This window comes from Monodelphis domestica, chromosome 4, assembly GCF_027887165.1.
Source record: "Monodelphis domestica isolate mMonDom1 chromosome 4, mMonDom1.pri, whole genome shotgun sequence".
Lineage (NCBI taxonomy): Eukaryota > Metazoa > Chordata > Mammalia > Didelphimorphia > Didelphidae > Monodelphis > Monodelphis domestica.
This window is the reverse complement of record NC_077230.1, coordinates 396,756,177-396,772,793: the sequence shown is the minus strand read 5'-3', so window position 1 is coordinate 396,772,793 and position 16,617 is coordinate 396,756,177. Positions and strand designations below refer to the sequence as shown.

General features: G+C 40.4%; 1 protein-coding gene across 4 annotated transcripts in view; it reads left to right on the top strand.

Annotated features, from left to right (window-relative positions):
* The window catches only part of PDPN (podoplanin), a 50,085-nt gene extending 34,633 nt beyond the window's left edge, over positions 1-15,452 (top strand). Inside the window, exons 3-6 of one of the 4 annotated variants that reach the window (XM_056795750.1) lie at positions 2,655-2,772; positions 8,904-8,939; positions 10,217-10,328; positions 12,920-15,452. In XM_056795750.1, the coding sequence (XP_056651728.1) occupies positions 2,655-2,772; positions 8,904-8,939; positions 10,217-10,328; positions 12,920-12,926 (273 nt within the window). In that variant the 3' untranslated portion in view covers positions 12,927-15,452. The remainder of the gene's footprint in view (positions 1-2,654; positions 2,773-8,903; positions 8,940-10,216; positions 10,329-12,919) is intronic. The other 3 variants (XM_056795751.1, XM_056795752.1, XM_056795753.1) reach the window with 3 other exon arrangements.
* The last annotated feature ends 1,165 nt before the right edge of the window (positions 15,453-16,617 follow it).

The window sequence follows — 16,617 nt, the reverse complement described above, 5'->3', positions numbered from 1 at the left end:
ATGGATTATTTTCTATTTATCCTATGAATAACTTGCTTTGTAGATATGTGTTGGCATGCTGTCTTCCCCATTGGACTGTAAACTCTTTGAGAGTAAAACTGTCTTTTGCTTCTTTTTGTATCTTTAGTGCTTAGTATAGTAGCTGGAATGGAGTAGATATTCAATAAATGTTGATCAATTTATTGAATAAATATAAATGCAAGCACACACACAGTAATTTGGGAGGGAGGACACTAGAAGTTAGAAATGTGGACCAGGAAAGACTTCCTGAATTATATGATGGCTAAGTTTCATCTTAAAGGAAGAAGGGGACTCTCAGGCTTAGGAGAGAATGCATTCTAGGCATGGGGAACAGTCAGTGTAATGACACCAAATATGGACATGAAGACTGACCCAAAGTGTAGTGGGCTCCCTCAGAGTTAGTAGGTTCATCCTTCTTGAAGGTCAAGGTCAAAGCTATGTTGTAGATCTGTGATGGTGAACCTATGACACATGTGCCAAAGATGGCCCACAGAGACTTCTTTGTAAGCATGTAGTGCCCACCAGAGTTAGTTACTAGTAAGTCAGAGAGATTCCACAGAGCTGCTCCCTTCCCCCTCTCCACTGCACCTCCCAGCCCCTTTGCCCAGCAGCCCAATTGAAATGCTAATTCCTTCCCCTGAGTGGAGCATGCAGATAACTCCCTTATCTTTTTCCCTCCCCTGTCTAGGGTAAGGTGGTGAGCCTGGGCAGGAGGGGGGTGGGGCATGGCACACAGTCTCTAAAAAGTTCTAAAGGGTTTGCCACCACTGTTGTAGATGTATTTCCTTTCAGGTGTGGGTTGGACTAGATGCCCACTATGATCCCATCCAATTCTGAAATGCTGTGATAACTGCCTGCATGGGACTCAGGAGTCTTAGGCTTGGAAGAGATTTTCTAGGAACTGTGATTTATTCTTCCTGCCTCTCCTTCCTATAATTATTCATTAACTTTGAACTTCAGGAAGAAAAATCAAGGAGATGGATGGGTCTAAGTTCAATTATGATCCCAGGACCCCTAGCCTTCTCCCACCCTCCAGCTGATCCAAGGCAGAACCTGGGGACAATGCCCTTTAATAATGTTTAAGGCTTCCCTTTGAAGATTGGCTGTCTGGGTCATATTCAGGGAGAGAGGCTCTTGACTATTTCCACACAACATTATCTTGAGCCACTGTGTACCTTGGTGTGGCTGCATAACTCAACCTCTATTGAATTCCACAGCATCTCAAGTTGCTCAGTCTTCTGATCTCACCATGGAGTTTGTAGAGCAATAAGAGTGAATATCTTCTGGGTGGAACATTTCCTCTTTTACCTTCCAACCACACAGTCCTCTCAAGAATCAATATGTGGTCCAATGGAGAGCACCAGAAGACCTGGATTCAAATTGCAGCTCTGCCTCTTGTCACTGTGGACAAAACACTCAACCTCTCTCAGTGTACAGGTTTTCTCATCTTTAAATTTAGTGTATTGAATAAGACAACTTTTGAAGTCCCTTCTAGCTTAAAATTTATGATCCTATGACAGGGGTATGAGACTTAATTCTTCCCCTTAGTACCTGTGTAACCTTGGGGATAGACTAGATGGAGCTTCAAGCTCCTTTCCAGACCTAGATCTCCATTCCTATAACCTAGATCAAAATGTCAATTCTTCTACTTAGTACCTATGTGACCTTGGGGAAGGCCTCCAGGCTTCATCATTTGTAAAATGAAGGAATTGGATTAAGTGGACCCAGAAGGTCCCCTCCAACCCTGATTTCTTATAATGTACCTTTCCCAACACTTTAAAATAGCCAACAAATGTTTGAGCCTTATTGTTCACGAATTACTATAGTGGATGTTATGGAGAATAAGACTGAATATAAAATCCTCTGTTTAGTGTTTCAAGCCCTTCCTAACCTGCCTCCACCTATGTTTTAGTCTTCTTATCCTTATGCCACCCCCTTCATATTCTGATCCAGTGATGCTTGGCCTCTTTGCTGTTCCTCAAACGAGACCCTCCATTTCCAGACTCCAAGCATTTCTCCTCACTGTCCCCCATGCCTGGAATGCTCTCACTCCTGTTCTCTACTTCCTAGTTTCCCTGAAGGTTTCCTTTAGATCCCAGTTAAATTTCTACCTTCTCCTGGAAGCCTTTCTCAACACCTCTTAATTCAAGTGCCTTCCCTTGGTTGGTTATCTCCTACTTATCCTGCCTATAGCTTGTTTGTACCTAATTGTCTGCATGCTGTCTACCCTGTTGTGAGCTCCCTGAGGGCAGGGACTGTCTTTGCCTTTCTTTGTATGTGCTTGGCACATAGCAGGCACTTAAATGCTTGGTGGCTTGGCTTGACATTTTAAAAATGTAATTTACCATCCCTGTCTTTGGGGACAGCCTCAGCCTACCTGAGGAAAGATAGCACAAAAATACAACAAACTGATACTGTACCAATAGTTGTTTTTGTTCAGATTGTTGCTTCCTGCCCCTCCCAGAGGCAGCTGGGTGATACAGGTGATAAATGCCAGAGAAAATTCTGGCTGAGATAATACTCACAGTGGAACTCAGACCCCAAGAATGAAAAGTATTACAGATGAAACGATCTTCCTCCCTCTATAAAAATATTTACTGGCTGTTTTCCTGGTTTTCTTGTCTGTCTCACAGCTATCCACAACAACCCACAAGACCACAGAACACTATGATAAACCACCTACCCCAGTGTCCACAGTCCACAGCACAGAGAACTCCACGGACTCCAGGGTTATAACGGACCATCCTAGTGGTAAGAAACCAGTTTTTTTTTTCTCTTTTAAAGTATCAATTATCTACTTGTTATCATATATAAAACATTTTACTAGGTCCTATGCATTCCCTTTCAGTATGATTCCAGCCCTCCACCCCATCTCTCTCCTCCTCCTCTTCTCTTTTTCCTTCCTTCCTTCCTTCCTTCCTTCCTTCCTTCCTTCCTTCCTTCCTTCCTTCCTTCCTTCCTTCCTTCCTTCCTTCCTTCCTTCCTTCCTTCCTTCCTTCCTTCCTTCCTTCCTTCCTTCCTTCCTTCCTTCCTTTCTTTCTTTCTTTCTTTCTTTCTTTCTTTCTTTCTTTCTTTCTTTCTTTCTTTCTTTCTTTCTTTCTTTCTTTCTTTCTTTCTTTCTTTCTTTCTTTCTTTCTCTCTTTCTCTCTTTCTCTCTTTCTCTCTTTCTTTCTTTCTCTCTTTCTCTCTTTCTCTCTTTCTCTCTTTCTCTCTTTCTCTCTTTCTCTCTTTCTTTCTTTCTTTCTTTCTTTCTTTCTTTCTTTCTTTCTTTCTTTCTTTCTTTCTTTCTTTCTTTCTTTCTTTCTTTCTTTCTTTCTTTCTTTCTTTCTTTCTTTCTTTCTTTCTTTCTTTCTTTCTTCTTCTTCTTCTTCTTCTTCTTCTTCTTCTTCTTCTTCTTCTTCTTCTTCTTCTTCTTCTTCTTCTTCTTCTTCTTCTTCTTCTTCTTCTTCTTCTTCTTCTTCTTCTTCTTCTTCTTCTTCTTCTTCTTCTTCTTCTTCTTCTTCCTCCTTTCTTCTTCCCCCTCCTCCTCCTCTCTCTCCCCTCCTGGCTTGTCTCCTCCCCATCCCTTCTTTGCATAAGCACTACAATCTGAAATTCAATTCATTAAACATTTAGCAAAACCCTATACAACACTACTCAAGGTCCTGTGTACATAATAAATAAAATATAACAGACCCTTTCAGAGTTTACATTCTAATCCAAATCTGTGGGCAAATGGAACCTAATTAATGTCAAAGCCACTAGAGGCAAGAAGAATTTTGGCTTAAATCCTGTAAGTAATGCATTCATCCCTAATCTCACTTTAGGAAATTCAGATGTTTGTTTTCTGAGCTTCTTAAAGCAGGACACATGCATAGATTCCTTGTCAATTATTGCAACTAATGTGCTCTATAAGGCAGTTCTGTGAAGTGGATAAAAAGTGAAGCTTAGGCTCAGTGAGGCCTGGGTTCAAACCTCAGCTCTGTCATATACTGAATATGTGACCTGGACAAGTCACTAATTTCTTAGTGCCCAAATTGAGACTCTAAAGCAGGAAAATTGGAGGATCTGCATTCGTAGAAGGAGTTTTCTCATAGGGAATTAGCTGAAGAGGTGTCAAACTGTATCAGTAGAAGGAGATTTCATACTGGGAGTTCCCAACATGGAAAGGATTAAATAATAATTTTTAAAAGGTACCCCACAATGATGACATTTGGTACCTATTAGTGAGGTTATTTTGGAGCTGAATGTTGACACTAAGCTCCCATAATGCCTCACAAAGATGCTCAGGCATTCTGTTCTTTGGCATAGCTGTTCTCACAGTGGATAAAACATTAGTCTTTGAGTCAGCTGAAGTCAAATTTGGCCTCTGATATTTATTAGCTATAACCTTGGACAAGTCACTTTACCTCTCTTTGTCTCAGTTTCAAGTATATCACATTTTATCACACTATCCCAGAGTAGAAAAAAAAGAGAGAGAACCGAAACACTGGCCTGTTTTACATTTAAAAAATTTAACTCTTAATTTATGTCTTAGAATTAGTACTAAGTATTTGTTCCAAGGCAGAAGAATGGTAAGGGCTAAGCAGTTGGGTTAAGTGACTTGCTCAAGGTCACACAGCTAGAAAGTCTCTGGGCCCAGATTTGAATCCAGGACTTTCCATCCCTAAGCTTGGCTCTTCATCTACTGAGCCACCCAACTGCCTTCACATTGATTCTTAATACATGAAAGGCACTGTGGCATGGAGGCTAGAAAGCTTATCTTGTAGTCAGGAAGAACAGAGTTCAAGTTCAGTCTCTGGTATATGATACTCTAGGTAAGTCACTTAACTTGGAGAAGTCCTTCCTTCGTAACTCTCTAAAATTATTCAGGTCTGCTTTGGTAGAGGGAGTCCCTTCAGGAATTTCCACTTACTTAGAAAATTATAGGTAACAATGGAAAATATGACTATGAATAAATACAGCATAGCATAGGGAAGAGAGTATTACGGGGCCTGAATTGGGAGGAGGGCGAATGGCCTGGGTTCAAATCCCACCTTGGAAGCTAACTAGCTAAGTAACTGTAAAGAAACCATTCCATTTCTCAGAAACTCCATCCAGTGCATTACATACCAACAAACACTTAAGCACCCACCATGTACAAGGTGCTGTGCTAGGTACTAAGATACAAAGGTAAAATAATAAATAGTCCCTGCCTTCAAGAAGCTTGCATTCTATTGGGGAAAAGGATAATATATATATGCAATACCCATGAAATGAGGCAGCACGGCTTCAAAGAAGGAGAACTGGTCTCTCTATCTGGACAGGAAGACTTGGGTTCAAGTCTCACCTCATATTGTCTGTTTTTGACCCTGGGCAAGTCACTTAACCTCTAAATGTCCCAAGAAATATTCTGAGTTTCAGAGAAGTTGCTGCCCTCCATTGATAGAAGATTCCTCACTGGAAATTCCCTAGACCAGGGGTCAGCAAATGATATTACGGCTTGAGGGCCAAATCCAGCCATTTCCTCTTTTTGTTTGGGAATTAGGAATGGTTAAACAAATAAGTAAAATAAAACTTTACTTAAAAATGTAAAAAAAAATTCTTAAACAGAGCAGATTAACTTATGGGCAGTTTGCCAATTCCTGCAGAGACCAATGAAATCAAAAATCCAGTTCAAAAAGTATGACAATCTGAGGAAAGAAACAACACTAACAACTTGGGGTAGGCTGTCTCAGGAAAGGCTTTCTGAAAAGTGCCACCAGCATTTGTATAGAACATTGGAGTCTACAAAGGCAACTAGGTGGCACAGTGGATGGGGGGCTAGGCCTGGAGTTAGGGAGACTCACCTTCCTGAGTTCAAATCTGCTCTCAGTCACTTATTAGCTGTGTGGTCCAAGGCAAGTCGCTTAACCCTGTTTGCCTTTGTTTCCTCATCAATAAAATGAGCTGCAGAAGAAAATAGCAGGGGGTAGTTAGTTGGCTCAGTGCACTGAGAGCCAGGCTTAGAGACAGGAAGTGTTGGGTTCAGATATGGCCTCAGACACTTCCTAGCTGTGTGACCCTGGGCAAGTCACTTAACCCCCATTGCCTAGCCCTTACCACTCTTCTGCCTTGGAACTAATACACGGTATTGATTCTAAGGCAGAAGGTAAGAGTTTTTCTCTTTAAATCATTGATTACCCCTGGAGAGTGTCTGTTTTGGGTAGAATATTGGACTGGGGGAGACTTGGACCCAAATCCTGCTTCTAAGCAGTTGTGTGACTTACAGGCAAATTACTTTACTACCTTGAGCCTCAGTTTGCCCTCTAAGACTACAAGTCTAATCTAATAATAGTTAGCTACCATTCATATAGCACTTTAAAGTTACAAAGTGCTCTACAAGTATCATGTTTTAGATGTTAACAACCTTGTGAGGCAGGTGCTATTAATATCCTCATTTTGCAGATGAAAAAAAAACTGAGACAAGCAGAAATGAAGTGACTTGTCCAGGGTCATACAGGTAATAAATGCCTGAGGTGGGATTTGAACTCAGGTCTTTTTTATTCCAAGCCTAGCACACTGCCCATTGTGCCTAGGGGAGAGAGACAGACAGACAGACTTACAGCCAGGAAAACCTGGGTTTTAATCTTATCTCCAACACTTACCAGCTGCATAAGCATGACAAATCACATAAACCCTCTCAGTCTCACTCAGTTTCCCTCTGTGACTTGGGGGTGATGATACTCCTAGGATTTCACAGCAGTGTTTGAAGGATTAAACAAAAGAGTATAAGTACGATTCTTTGGCAACTTTAACATATTTCAGTTATCATTGTGTTGAACATCTCAAGAGGAGTGATTAGATTTTTCTCATCTGTTTCCTTTACTTTCCGCCATGGGAACTTGGGACTGAATATCCCACGCAGTGGGGATTCTACTAGTGATACTGATGACCTATGTTTTCCTTTAACAGTGATGTTTTCTAGTCAAGATGCCTACCTTCTAGGTCCTGTTTACCAATGATATCGTATGACTTTGAAAATTAATAAAGAATTCGGGACCTTATTTTTCTCAACTCTAAAGAAAAACCCCAATAGAGCATCTGCTAGGCTGACAATCCTACCTTCTAAAACAGCAGAGAATAAACAAGGGATTGTAAATTAAAGGATTATCAACTTTTAGAAAGAAAGGCGCCTTGGGGTAGCTAGGTGGTGTTATGGTTAAAATTTAGGGGTTGAGTCTGAATATATTAATTATTGGTCACCAAGGATTTTATTTATAAAGTCCTAAATGAAACACTCAAGTCAGAATGGAGTTTGTAGTGATTTAATTACAACAGGAGGAAGAAATTATTAGAGGGAGAGAGAGAGGGAGAGAAGGAAAGGAGTTTAACTCAAAAACCGCTCTGGCTCAGGCTGAGCCAAGGCAGGAGTCTAAGGCCTTGGAGAGCCAAGGCAGAGAAGGGAGTCAGTCCTTATCACTCACGTGACTGATCTGAAGGGAAGCTGTCTGCAGGGCTCCTCCAAGCTCGAGCTCCAGGATAGAACTCCCATTCAGCCCTCTCCACAGGAAGTCACAAGAACTCCAGAGATTTTCTACCTCACTTCCTGTGTCTCATATGTGCCAATTGTGGTTCAAGCTTGGCTTAGGACAGTCCAGGGGGGCACTTAGTTATTTCTGATTTGTCATTAGCTAGCACATGCCCATGTAGTGTGGATGTACACATTCCTGGGTGCTAGACCAAACAAGATGGAGAGAATTTAAAAATCACAATCCCCCCTGGTGATGATTGGGGACTAGTCTCCCAATTGATCACTAAACATAAGCGTCCTGCACCCCCAAATTTTCTAACTGCAAGTGTATACAAAATGTTACCCTCTAAGAGGAAAACTACAATAGTTATAGATAAGGGGGAAATAGAGGAGAGAGAGAGAGACAGCAAAACCAATGTTTTGCTGGGCACATTCACAAAAGCCAATTAGGGGGCATAAGAGTGTACATTCAAAATAAATGTTCAATCAACCTCACCCCAAGGTTCATTATGGATCTTCCTGTAGTGAAAGGGTTTAGTTATTTTTCTGCAAGCAATTCATTCCCTGGATTTAGGAGTAAGCAAGCTTCTTTTCTGAAGATCTTTCTCGAACAAAAATTTAAATCTTGGATTTTATGAAAACCCAGTGGCTCAATGACAGCCAAGCCCAGAGATGGGAGGTCCTGGATTCAAATTTGGCCTCAGATACTTTCGAGCTGTGCACCCTTGGGCAAGTCATTTTAACTACAAGTCCTTATTGGTCTTCTGCCTTGGAATGGGTACTTAGTATCAATTTTATGACAGAAGGTAAAGGTTTTTCTTTTAATTAAAAAAAAAAGGCACCTTAAGACAGTAAAATGAAGAGATCAAGCTAGTTAATCTCCAAGGTTCCTTGCTGCTGGGACTTTTTATGCAACAGTTCTGACATTCTGTGTTGTTGGTTTCCTTCTATTTCCTCACATTCTGTGTTTGTAGGTCCCTCCCAACTTTGATACTCTACATTCTAAAGACTCGTCTAAATCCTAATGTTCCATGGTCTAAAAGTTCTCCCTGTTCTAACATCCTACATTGGAGGGTCCTTTCTAGCTTTAATACTGTGTGTCTAAAAAAAATCCTTCTAGCTCTGGCAGTGTATGTTCTAATGTCCTTCCCAACCCTGAATTTCCATGTCCTAAGATTCATTCCAAATCTAAATCTTATGAACTATAAACATTTAAAACATGAACAATTAAGACCTAGAATGAACTTTAACACACCCTGGCAATATTTTAGCAAATGTCCTCATTATTCCTGTTTTAACTGTCTTCGACCTCATTTGTAGTCTCTCTGAGGCAATTTTCTCTTCTAATCATGATTAAATTCGTTACTAAATTTTCTAACACCGTTATGTTATTACATCTCTCTCTTTACAGAGAAAGTGGGTGGAGAGACAAAGACATCTGAGAAAGGTAGGCTAGAATGGGTTCCCCAAAGATGCCACTATTCTTGTCATCCCTGATATTCACGGGAACACATTAGAGCATCTGTAGAAAGCAAATGTCAAACTCTGAAAGGAAGCTCAATTGAATAGGGGAAAAGAAACAAAGCATATTCTGCGTAATTAGCATTTTAATCAAAAGACCAGCCCGGAGATTTTTAAATCTCTCTGTTTTCTTACTGCTGACCTGAATTTGGTATTTTGATTCAAACCAATTCAATAAGGACTAGTCAAGACTTTGTACTTGGGGCAGCTATGTGGCTCAGTGGATTGAGAGCCAGGCTGAGAGCCAGGAAGTTCTGGGTTCAAATATGGCCTCAGACATTTCCTATATGTGTGACCCTGGGCCAGTCACTTAACACCATTGCCTATCCCTTATAGTTCTTCTGCCTTGGAATCAATATATTGTATTAATTCCAAGATGGAAAGTAAGGGCTTAAAGAAAAAGACTTTGTACTTATTCAAGACTTTGTGCAAAGTATGGGGCTACAAAAACCACCAAAAAGAGCCCCTGACCTCAAGGAGCTTATGTTTTATTGGGAGACACAACATTTGCGCAAATAAGTAAATGCAAAGTAATTTCAGGAGGAAGACTACTAAATACCAAAAGGGGTTACCTCTAGGATCTGGTACCACAGAGGAACCTTGAAAAGAACTTGGGATTCTAAGAGGCTGAGGTGAGGAGAGAGTGTGTTCTAGGCATGGGGTCAAATGGAGCAAATGCACAGAAGCCAGAGAAAGGGATGGAATGTTGAGTTCAATGAATGGGTATAAAGATGGAATAATGTGAAATAAACCTGAAAGGTTCAACTAAAGCCAAATGGGAAAGGGCTTTCAGTGTCCAGTGATGGCAATTTATGGATATTAGAGAACCAGGGTTATTTTAACAGTCTAATGGAAAGCCTTTCTAATAGTTGATAGCAAAATTGAGATATGATCCTTAAACTCAGTGGTTTGTTCCCAGATAGTTTTAGAGTAGCTCAGGGTCAGCCATTTTATCAGGCCACAGTTCTAAATCTGTCTAGGGGTGATGGGAGGACAGTACCAAATTTTGGAAATTTGCCATTGTGATCAACTGGCGCCATGTGGAAACCGAACACCCTAATGCGAGTACCTGAACATATATCCATCTACACTTTGGACTAGAATGTTGGTCCAAAGTGGAGACAGTAGTGCTAGTGACATTCTTCTCCATCTTGTTATGAATAAAACACCAATATAGCATTCTTGCTTCTCTTTCTCTGTTAGGAGGCTTGGAGACTATAGCATTGGTGGGAATCATTTTGGGAATCGTGATCACCATTGGCATCATTGCTGGAATCGTCATTGCAGTTGTGAGGAAAATGTCGGGCAGGTACTCGTAAGTAAATACCTATACCAAAACGATACATAAATGATTGGTGGAATTATCAGAGGACTCATACTGGAATAGAAAGAACATTGGATTTGGACTTAGAAAAGATCTGCTTTCAAATCCTGCCCCTGACACTTGCTAGTTGTACGACCTTAGGCAAGTCCTTTAGCTTCCCTGAGCCTCAGTTTTCTAAACTATCTAATGGGAACAATAAGACCTTTAGTACATCCCTTAATGCACAGAGTTGCCTTGATGAGCAAATCAGATTGTGTAGCTATAATTTCTTTGCACCTTAAAATGCAAAATAAATATCAGTCATCACCATCATCATCATCATTATTCCTAACAGTGGTCTTTGGAGATCATGAACCATCTTCTGCCTTCAACTAGTTTGTGTCTGAATTCCTTACTATTAAAAGGCATATGCAGTCATTCTAAACATCCAGGAAGAGATTTAATTCAGGAAATAGACATGTGGTTCATTGAACTTTTGGGGTTTTCTCCCCCCCAAAAAAATTAAGCCGAATTCTCCCCCTCCCTCCCTCTCTCCCTGTCCCCTCTCAGAGATGGCATTCAATCTGGTATGTATTTTCTATGTGCATGTCCATTAATGCTTGTTCAATTTTGAAGTCTTGCTTTAAGTTAAAACTTGAAAGAAATTAGGGTATACCTGTATTCCACTTAAACCCTGGAGTGTTGTTAGGCTTAAATGAGAGAATGGATATAAAGTACTTTGCAAACCTAAAAGCTCTCTATAAATGCTCATTATTGTTATTAGTCTATAGGTACCAGATCTGTAGTGTAGTGATTACTCCCTTCCCTGAGTCTTCCACTGAACTCTTGCTGAACTCAAATATTGTTTAGAGAGCAATGCAGTAGTGTGCTGATAAATGTTTAACAACCAGGCTCTCAGGAGTGGAGATGGTGGTGATGGGAATGTAGGCAGACAAACTTTTAAATTTAATCTGCATTATTAACACTTTCTTAAGTCTAGAAATCAACAAAACAATAAACTGGGCCCTGATATGTACCTCATTTTGGATTTTGGATATGTAAAAGCTCACAATGAAAATTTAATAATCAGCCCACAAATCCATTAGAACTCATTCTAGCACATCTACTTTGTTGTTAAATAGTTTTTCAGTCATATCTGACTCTTTATGAATCCATTTGGGATTTTCTTGGCAAAGATACTAGAGTGGCTTGCCATTTCCTTCTCCAGATCATTTTTAAAATGAGGAAATGGAGGTAAATAGGGTTAAATGCCCAAGGTCACACAGCTAGTAAGTATCTAAGGACAGATTTGAATTCAGGACGATGATTCTTCCTGACTCCAGCCCTGGCACTCTATCCACTGTGCCACCTAGCTGCCCAATTAAAAAATAGCTCGTATTTATTTGGTGCTTTCTATATGTCAGATACTGTGCTAAGTATTATGTCATTTGATCTTCACAATGACTCTGGGAAGAATATTATTATTATCATCCCTATTTTAAAATAAGAAAACCGAGGCCAATAGGATTAGGTGACTTGTCCAGACACCCAGCTAGTGTCTGAGGAAGGATTTGAACTAAGGCTTTTATTTTTACCCTTACCTTCCTTCTTGGAATCAAAAGTGTGATTGGTTCCAAGACAGAAGAGGGGTAAGGGCTAGGCAATGGGGGCTAAGTGACTTGCTCAGGATCACACAGCTGGGAAGTGTCTGAGGTCAAATTTGTTCCCAGGACCTCCCATCTCTAGGCCTGGCTCTCAATCCACTGAGCCATCCAATTGCCCAAACTCAGGGCTTCTTGACTCCTACCCTGGCACTCTATCTGACATGACATTCAGCTACCCAGATTTCCTCTGAATTAACTCCTTTGGGTGCCTAGAAACCTGTCACTGGTTGGGTATATGACCAGAAACTAGAAATTCAGGGATGTGAGGGTAGAGTGCTTAATCAGACAGCAGGTACTTACTGAGGAAATAGACTAAATGCACTATAAGGTTATAGATTTACAACTGGAAGCAACCATACAGGTATGTAGTCAAACTCCTCATTTTCCATGTGAGGAAACTGGCCTAGGGAAGTTAAATGATTTGCCTAAGGTCATATAGTTAGTAACCATCACAAGCAAGATTTAAACTGAAATTATTGTGATTTCAAGTCCAACTCTTTTTTTTCTCTATGGGAACCTAAATAGGCAATTAGAGCAATGCCAGGACAATTCTGAGGGACCTAGGAGAAAGAACACTATCCACATCCAGAGAAAGAACTGTGGGAGCAGAAACACAGAAGAAAAACAACTGCTTGATCACAAGGGTCGATGGGGATGTGATGGGGGATTTCGACTCTAAACAATCACCCTGGTGCAATTATCAATAATATGGAAATAGGTCTTGATCAATGACATATGTAAAACCCAGTGGAATTGCATGACGGATATGGGAGGAAAGTGGGAGGAGTGGAGGGAAAGAACATGAATCACGTAACCATGGAAAATATTCTAAATTAATTAAATAAATAAACTTAAAAAAAAAAGAAATAGTCAGTCAGCACTCTGACAATCAGAGTCAAAGAATTAATTGATCATCTCCTTTTTCTTATTTTTCCACAGGCCATAGATGACTGGAGAACTGTGTCCTTCTGCCAACTATTTTATTTTTTAAAGAGAGCTCCTATTTTCACTTCCTGTGCCCATGTGAGAAGATGATCTATGGAAGAGCTGCTCCTCCAGTTCTAAATCCATGGTGATCCTGCAACTCTCCCAAGGGATTCCAAGCTGAAAATGAGAAGGCTCCTTCAGCCTGTGACTCCAAACCCATGTTATTTTGAAATCAATTTTTTTTATTTTTATATATACACATTTTAAAAGTAGGTGACATGATTAATTGACAAGAATAGCCAATGGTGGGTAGGAAACAAGGAAACAAAGACCAATGAGCCCATGTACACCCAAAATGGTGACATAAGAAGTCCAAAGGCCTTCATGTGCTCAAAGACCATTGAAAGCAAAAAGGAATATGGAAATATTGACATTCACCAGATTTGGGTTGTATGGCCATTAAATGGATCAAAGGGTTATAATTCTAGAACTGTAATTCTTGATCCGTATAGGTCCAGTGTAGCAGAGTGGACATTCATTCCCTACCTCTGAGACTTAGCTATGTAGACCAGGGGCAAACCTCTTCTCCTTTGTTAACCTTAGTTCCTTATTAAAATGGGAGAATATAGTCATAGACTTAGAAAGGAAGAGGCATAGAAGTCACCTAGTCCAATTCATTTTGTAGATGAAGGAAACTGAGGTCAAGTGAATTCCCCAAGCTAATATAGATAAGTTATAGTCTAAGGTTGTTGTGAGGATTCAATGAGAGAATGTATGTAAAGTGCTTTGTAAGCCTTAGAAATGTCAGCAATCATCCTTAGAGGTTCCCTAGCCAAATCCTACATTTTATAGTGGGAACTGAGGCCATACGAGATCAAGAGACTTACTCAAGGTCACACAGGCAATAAGTATCAGAGCTGGGATTTGAACTCAGGTCTTCTGATTCCAAATTCAGGACTCTTTCCACTGTGCCATGCTGTTTCCCATCAGATGGTTTTAAACTCTGATATGGAGCAGTTAGGTAGTACAGTGGACAGAACACTAGGCCTGGAGATGGGAGGACCTGGTTTCGAATCTGGTCTCAGATATTTTCTAGCTCTGTGACCCTGAGCAAATCACTTAATCCTCATTATCCATCCCTTGCTGCCCTTCTGCCTTAGAATTGATACCAAAGCAGAAGGTAAGGATTTTTTTAAGATCCCTGATGGGCTGAGGTGCATAATACCTTTTGCTCATTATTCTTTAGAATTTGGAAAGAGCCGTGATCAAAAAGTGTATCAAGCCTTTGCCATGTAGTGAACAGCTGTTTCTAGTCGGTTGAGACAAAGTACTTCAAAGTCTCTCTCATGGAGTCAACCATTTGAGTTAGTAAACAGGAAATCCATGATTCTGGGAAGATAGTCCTTCTTTCCCCAGCACCTCCCGAGTTGCTTAAGAAGCTTCTCCAGAAAGGACTTGCTGACTCACTATTTTGAATTGACAGCCTCCCACCTCAGGCAGCTTTGAAGTGAATGGACCCTGGGGGGGAGGGGTCCTCTAGTAAAAGGAAGATCAGTTTCTGATTGGCTGCCAATACCACATTACTATAACCCCTCTGAACCTTAGCATGTGGCCCCACTGGGCTAGATCATACATTGCAGCCACAAAGTTGCCAGTGGCCAACGTGACCTAGACTTAAAGGCATTTTGCTACATGTGTCTAATACATGAAGGACTCTTGTAGTGGGATACACTTTAAGCAGCAGAACATGCTACATTTGCCTCCTTGACCTTTGTCTCATTGGCAAGAGGTATGAAATGGAAAATGAGTGTAGCTAGAATTGAATTTTTAATAGCAGTAATGTTTTAAAGCACACACAACTCAAAGAAAAAAAACTTTCCCAGATCTTCATTTATTTATCTCACAAATTGAGAAATGAGTGAAATGGCCTCATCATCCTGATATTATCAGATACAGCCTGCTCTTTTCTGCTCTTTTCAAAGTTATTTGAAAAAAAAAAAGACAACTCATTCATTGACACTCATTCTGGAATGACTGACTGGGTATAGTCTCACACCTTAGCGCTTTCAAACTGTTCAATAAATTGGTGTATGATGGGAAGCCATTGACTGAGAAAAATCACTTGATCCTCTCCCCGATTTCTTGTCTTGTACCCATATATGAACGTTATTTTAAATAATCTGTGTTAGGGTGAACTCATCCATCTGGACCACCAACAGCATTTCACACAATAAATACACAAGACATGGAAGCAGGTGTTCCAATAAAGTGTGATGGAAGGAACTTACAAACACCATATCCTTCAAGTTATCTCCCCTTTTCCCATTTTTCAAATTTCTTGCTGGAGATTTGGAACAATCCCCTTAAAATTTTTTTTCCATTACTGCGCCTCCTTTCTCCTCTTCCTCACTACATGAAAAAAAAAATAAGAGTCCCTCCCAAGTTATACACTGGACCCAGTGCCTGCTGGGACAGGACAGTGGGTTTCTTAACACTGTTTAATGCAGTGTAGACATTTTCAAATAAAGCAGATAGTTATGTATAATAGAGGTTGGTGTATTTATTGGGAATCTCCATGGAATTCGTGGTGGGGGGAATCACCCTTGGGAATATCTCAGAATGAAATTATGAATTGCATTAAAACTTGGCATGTTCATTTGTGGTCCAAATCAATCATTTGTAATTGGGGAATGAGATGTTTATATGCCTATTAAAAGCCAAAAATATCCTGAAGGATATTTCACTATACCTAATGTCCAGGCCTTTCTCCACTGAGCAAAAGAAGTAAGGTAAGTGGGAAATTTTGCACTGTGATCTACCAGCCCAATAATGTTCCAAGATGTGTATTGGAGCTTATATTCAGGGCTGTTCAAAAGAGGGAAGATAATGGTAGCAATTTGAGAACCTCTCCATTTGGTAGAAAAGTTAGAAGCTCTTGATGTGGTAGTTTCCTATTTTGACTGACAGTTCTTACTAGCCAAGGTACTTGGCCCAGGTGTTTACATATCAATGCCAGTGATATCAGTACCCTCTAAGTTTTATTACCTTGGGGGAAAGCCCCAGTTGCCTTGTCCTAGTTATATCTCTGGGGGAGAGATGGCCCTGATCAGATAATATATGTATTGTATTTCATTCTGGGAGTCACAGTTTAGGAAGATTATTGAAAAACTGGAGAGTTCCCAAAGAGGGCATTGGTTAATTGAAGGATCACAACATATGAGAATCATTTGAAGGAACTGAAGATGTTTGGCTTGAGGAAAAGGTGACTCAAGGTTATTATGGAGTAGTGGGGACAGGTGAGAGAGAGAGACAGACAGACAGACAGACAGAGAGACAGAGACAGAGACAGACAGACAGAGAGACAGAGAGAGAGACAGAGAGACAGAGAGGGAGACACACACACACACACACACAGAGAGAGAGAGAGAGAGAGAGAGAGAGAGAGAGAGAGAGAGAGAGAGAGACAGAGACAGAGACAGAGACAGAGACAGAGACAGAGAGACAGAGAGACAGAGAGACGGGGGGGGGGAGACACAGAGAGAGAGAGAGATGATAAATAGCTTCAAATATTTGAAAGGTCTGTTATGTGGAATGATAATCAGACCTTTTCTATTTAGCCCCAATGTGCTGAACTTGAAATAACAAGTAGAAGTTGGGAAGAGGAAAATGTAAGTTTGGTAGAAAGGAAATGGTGTAACAGTGAGAAACAT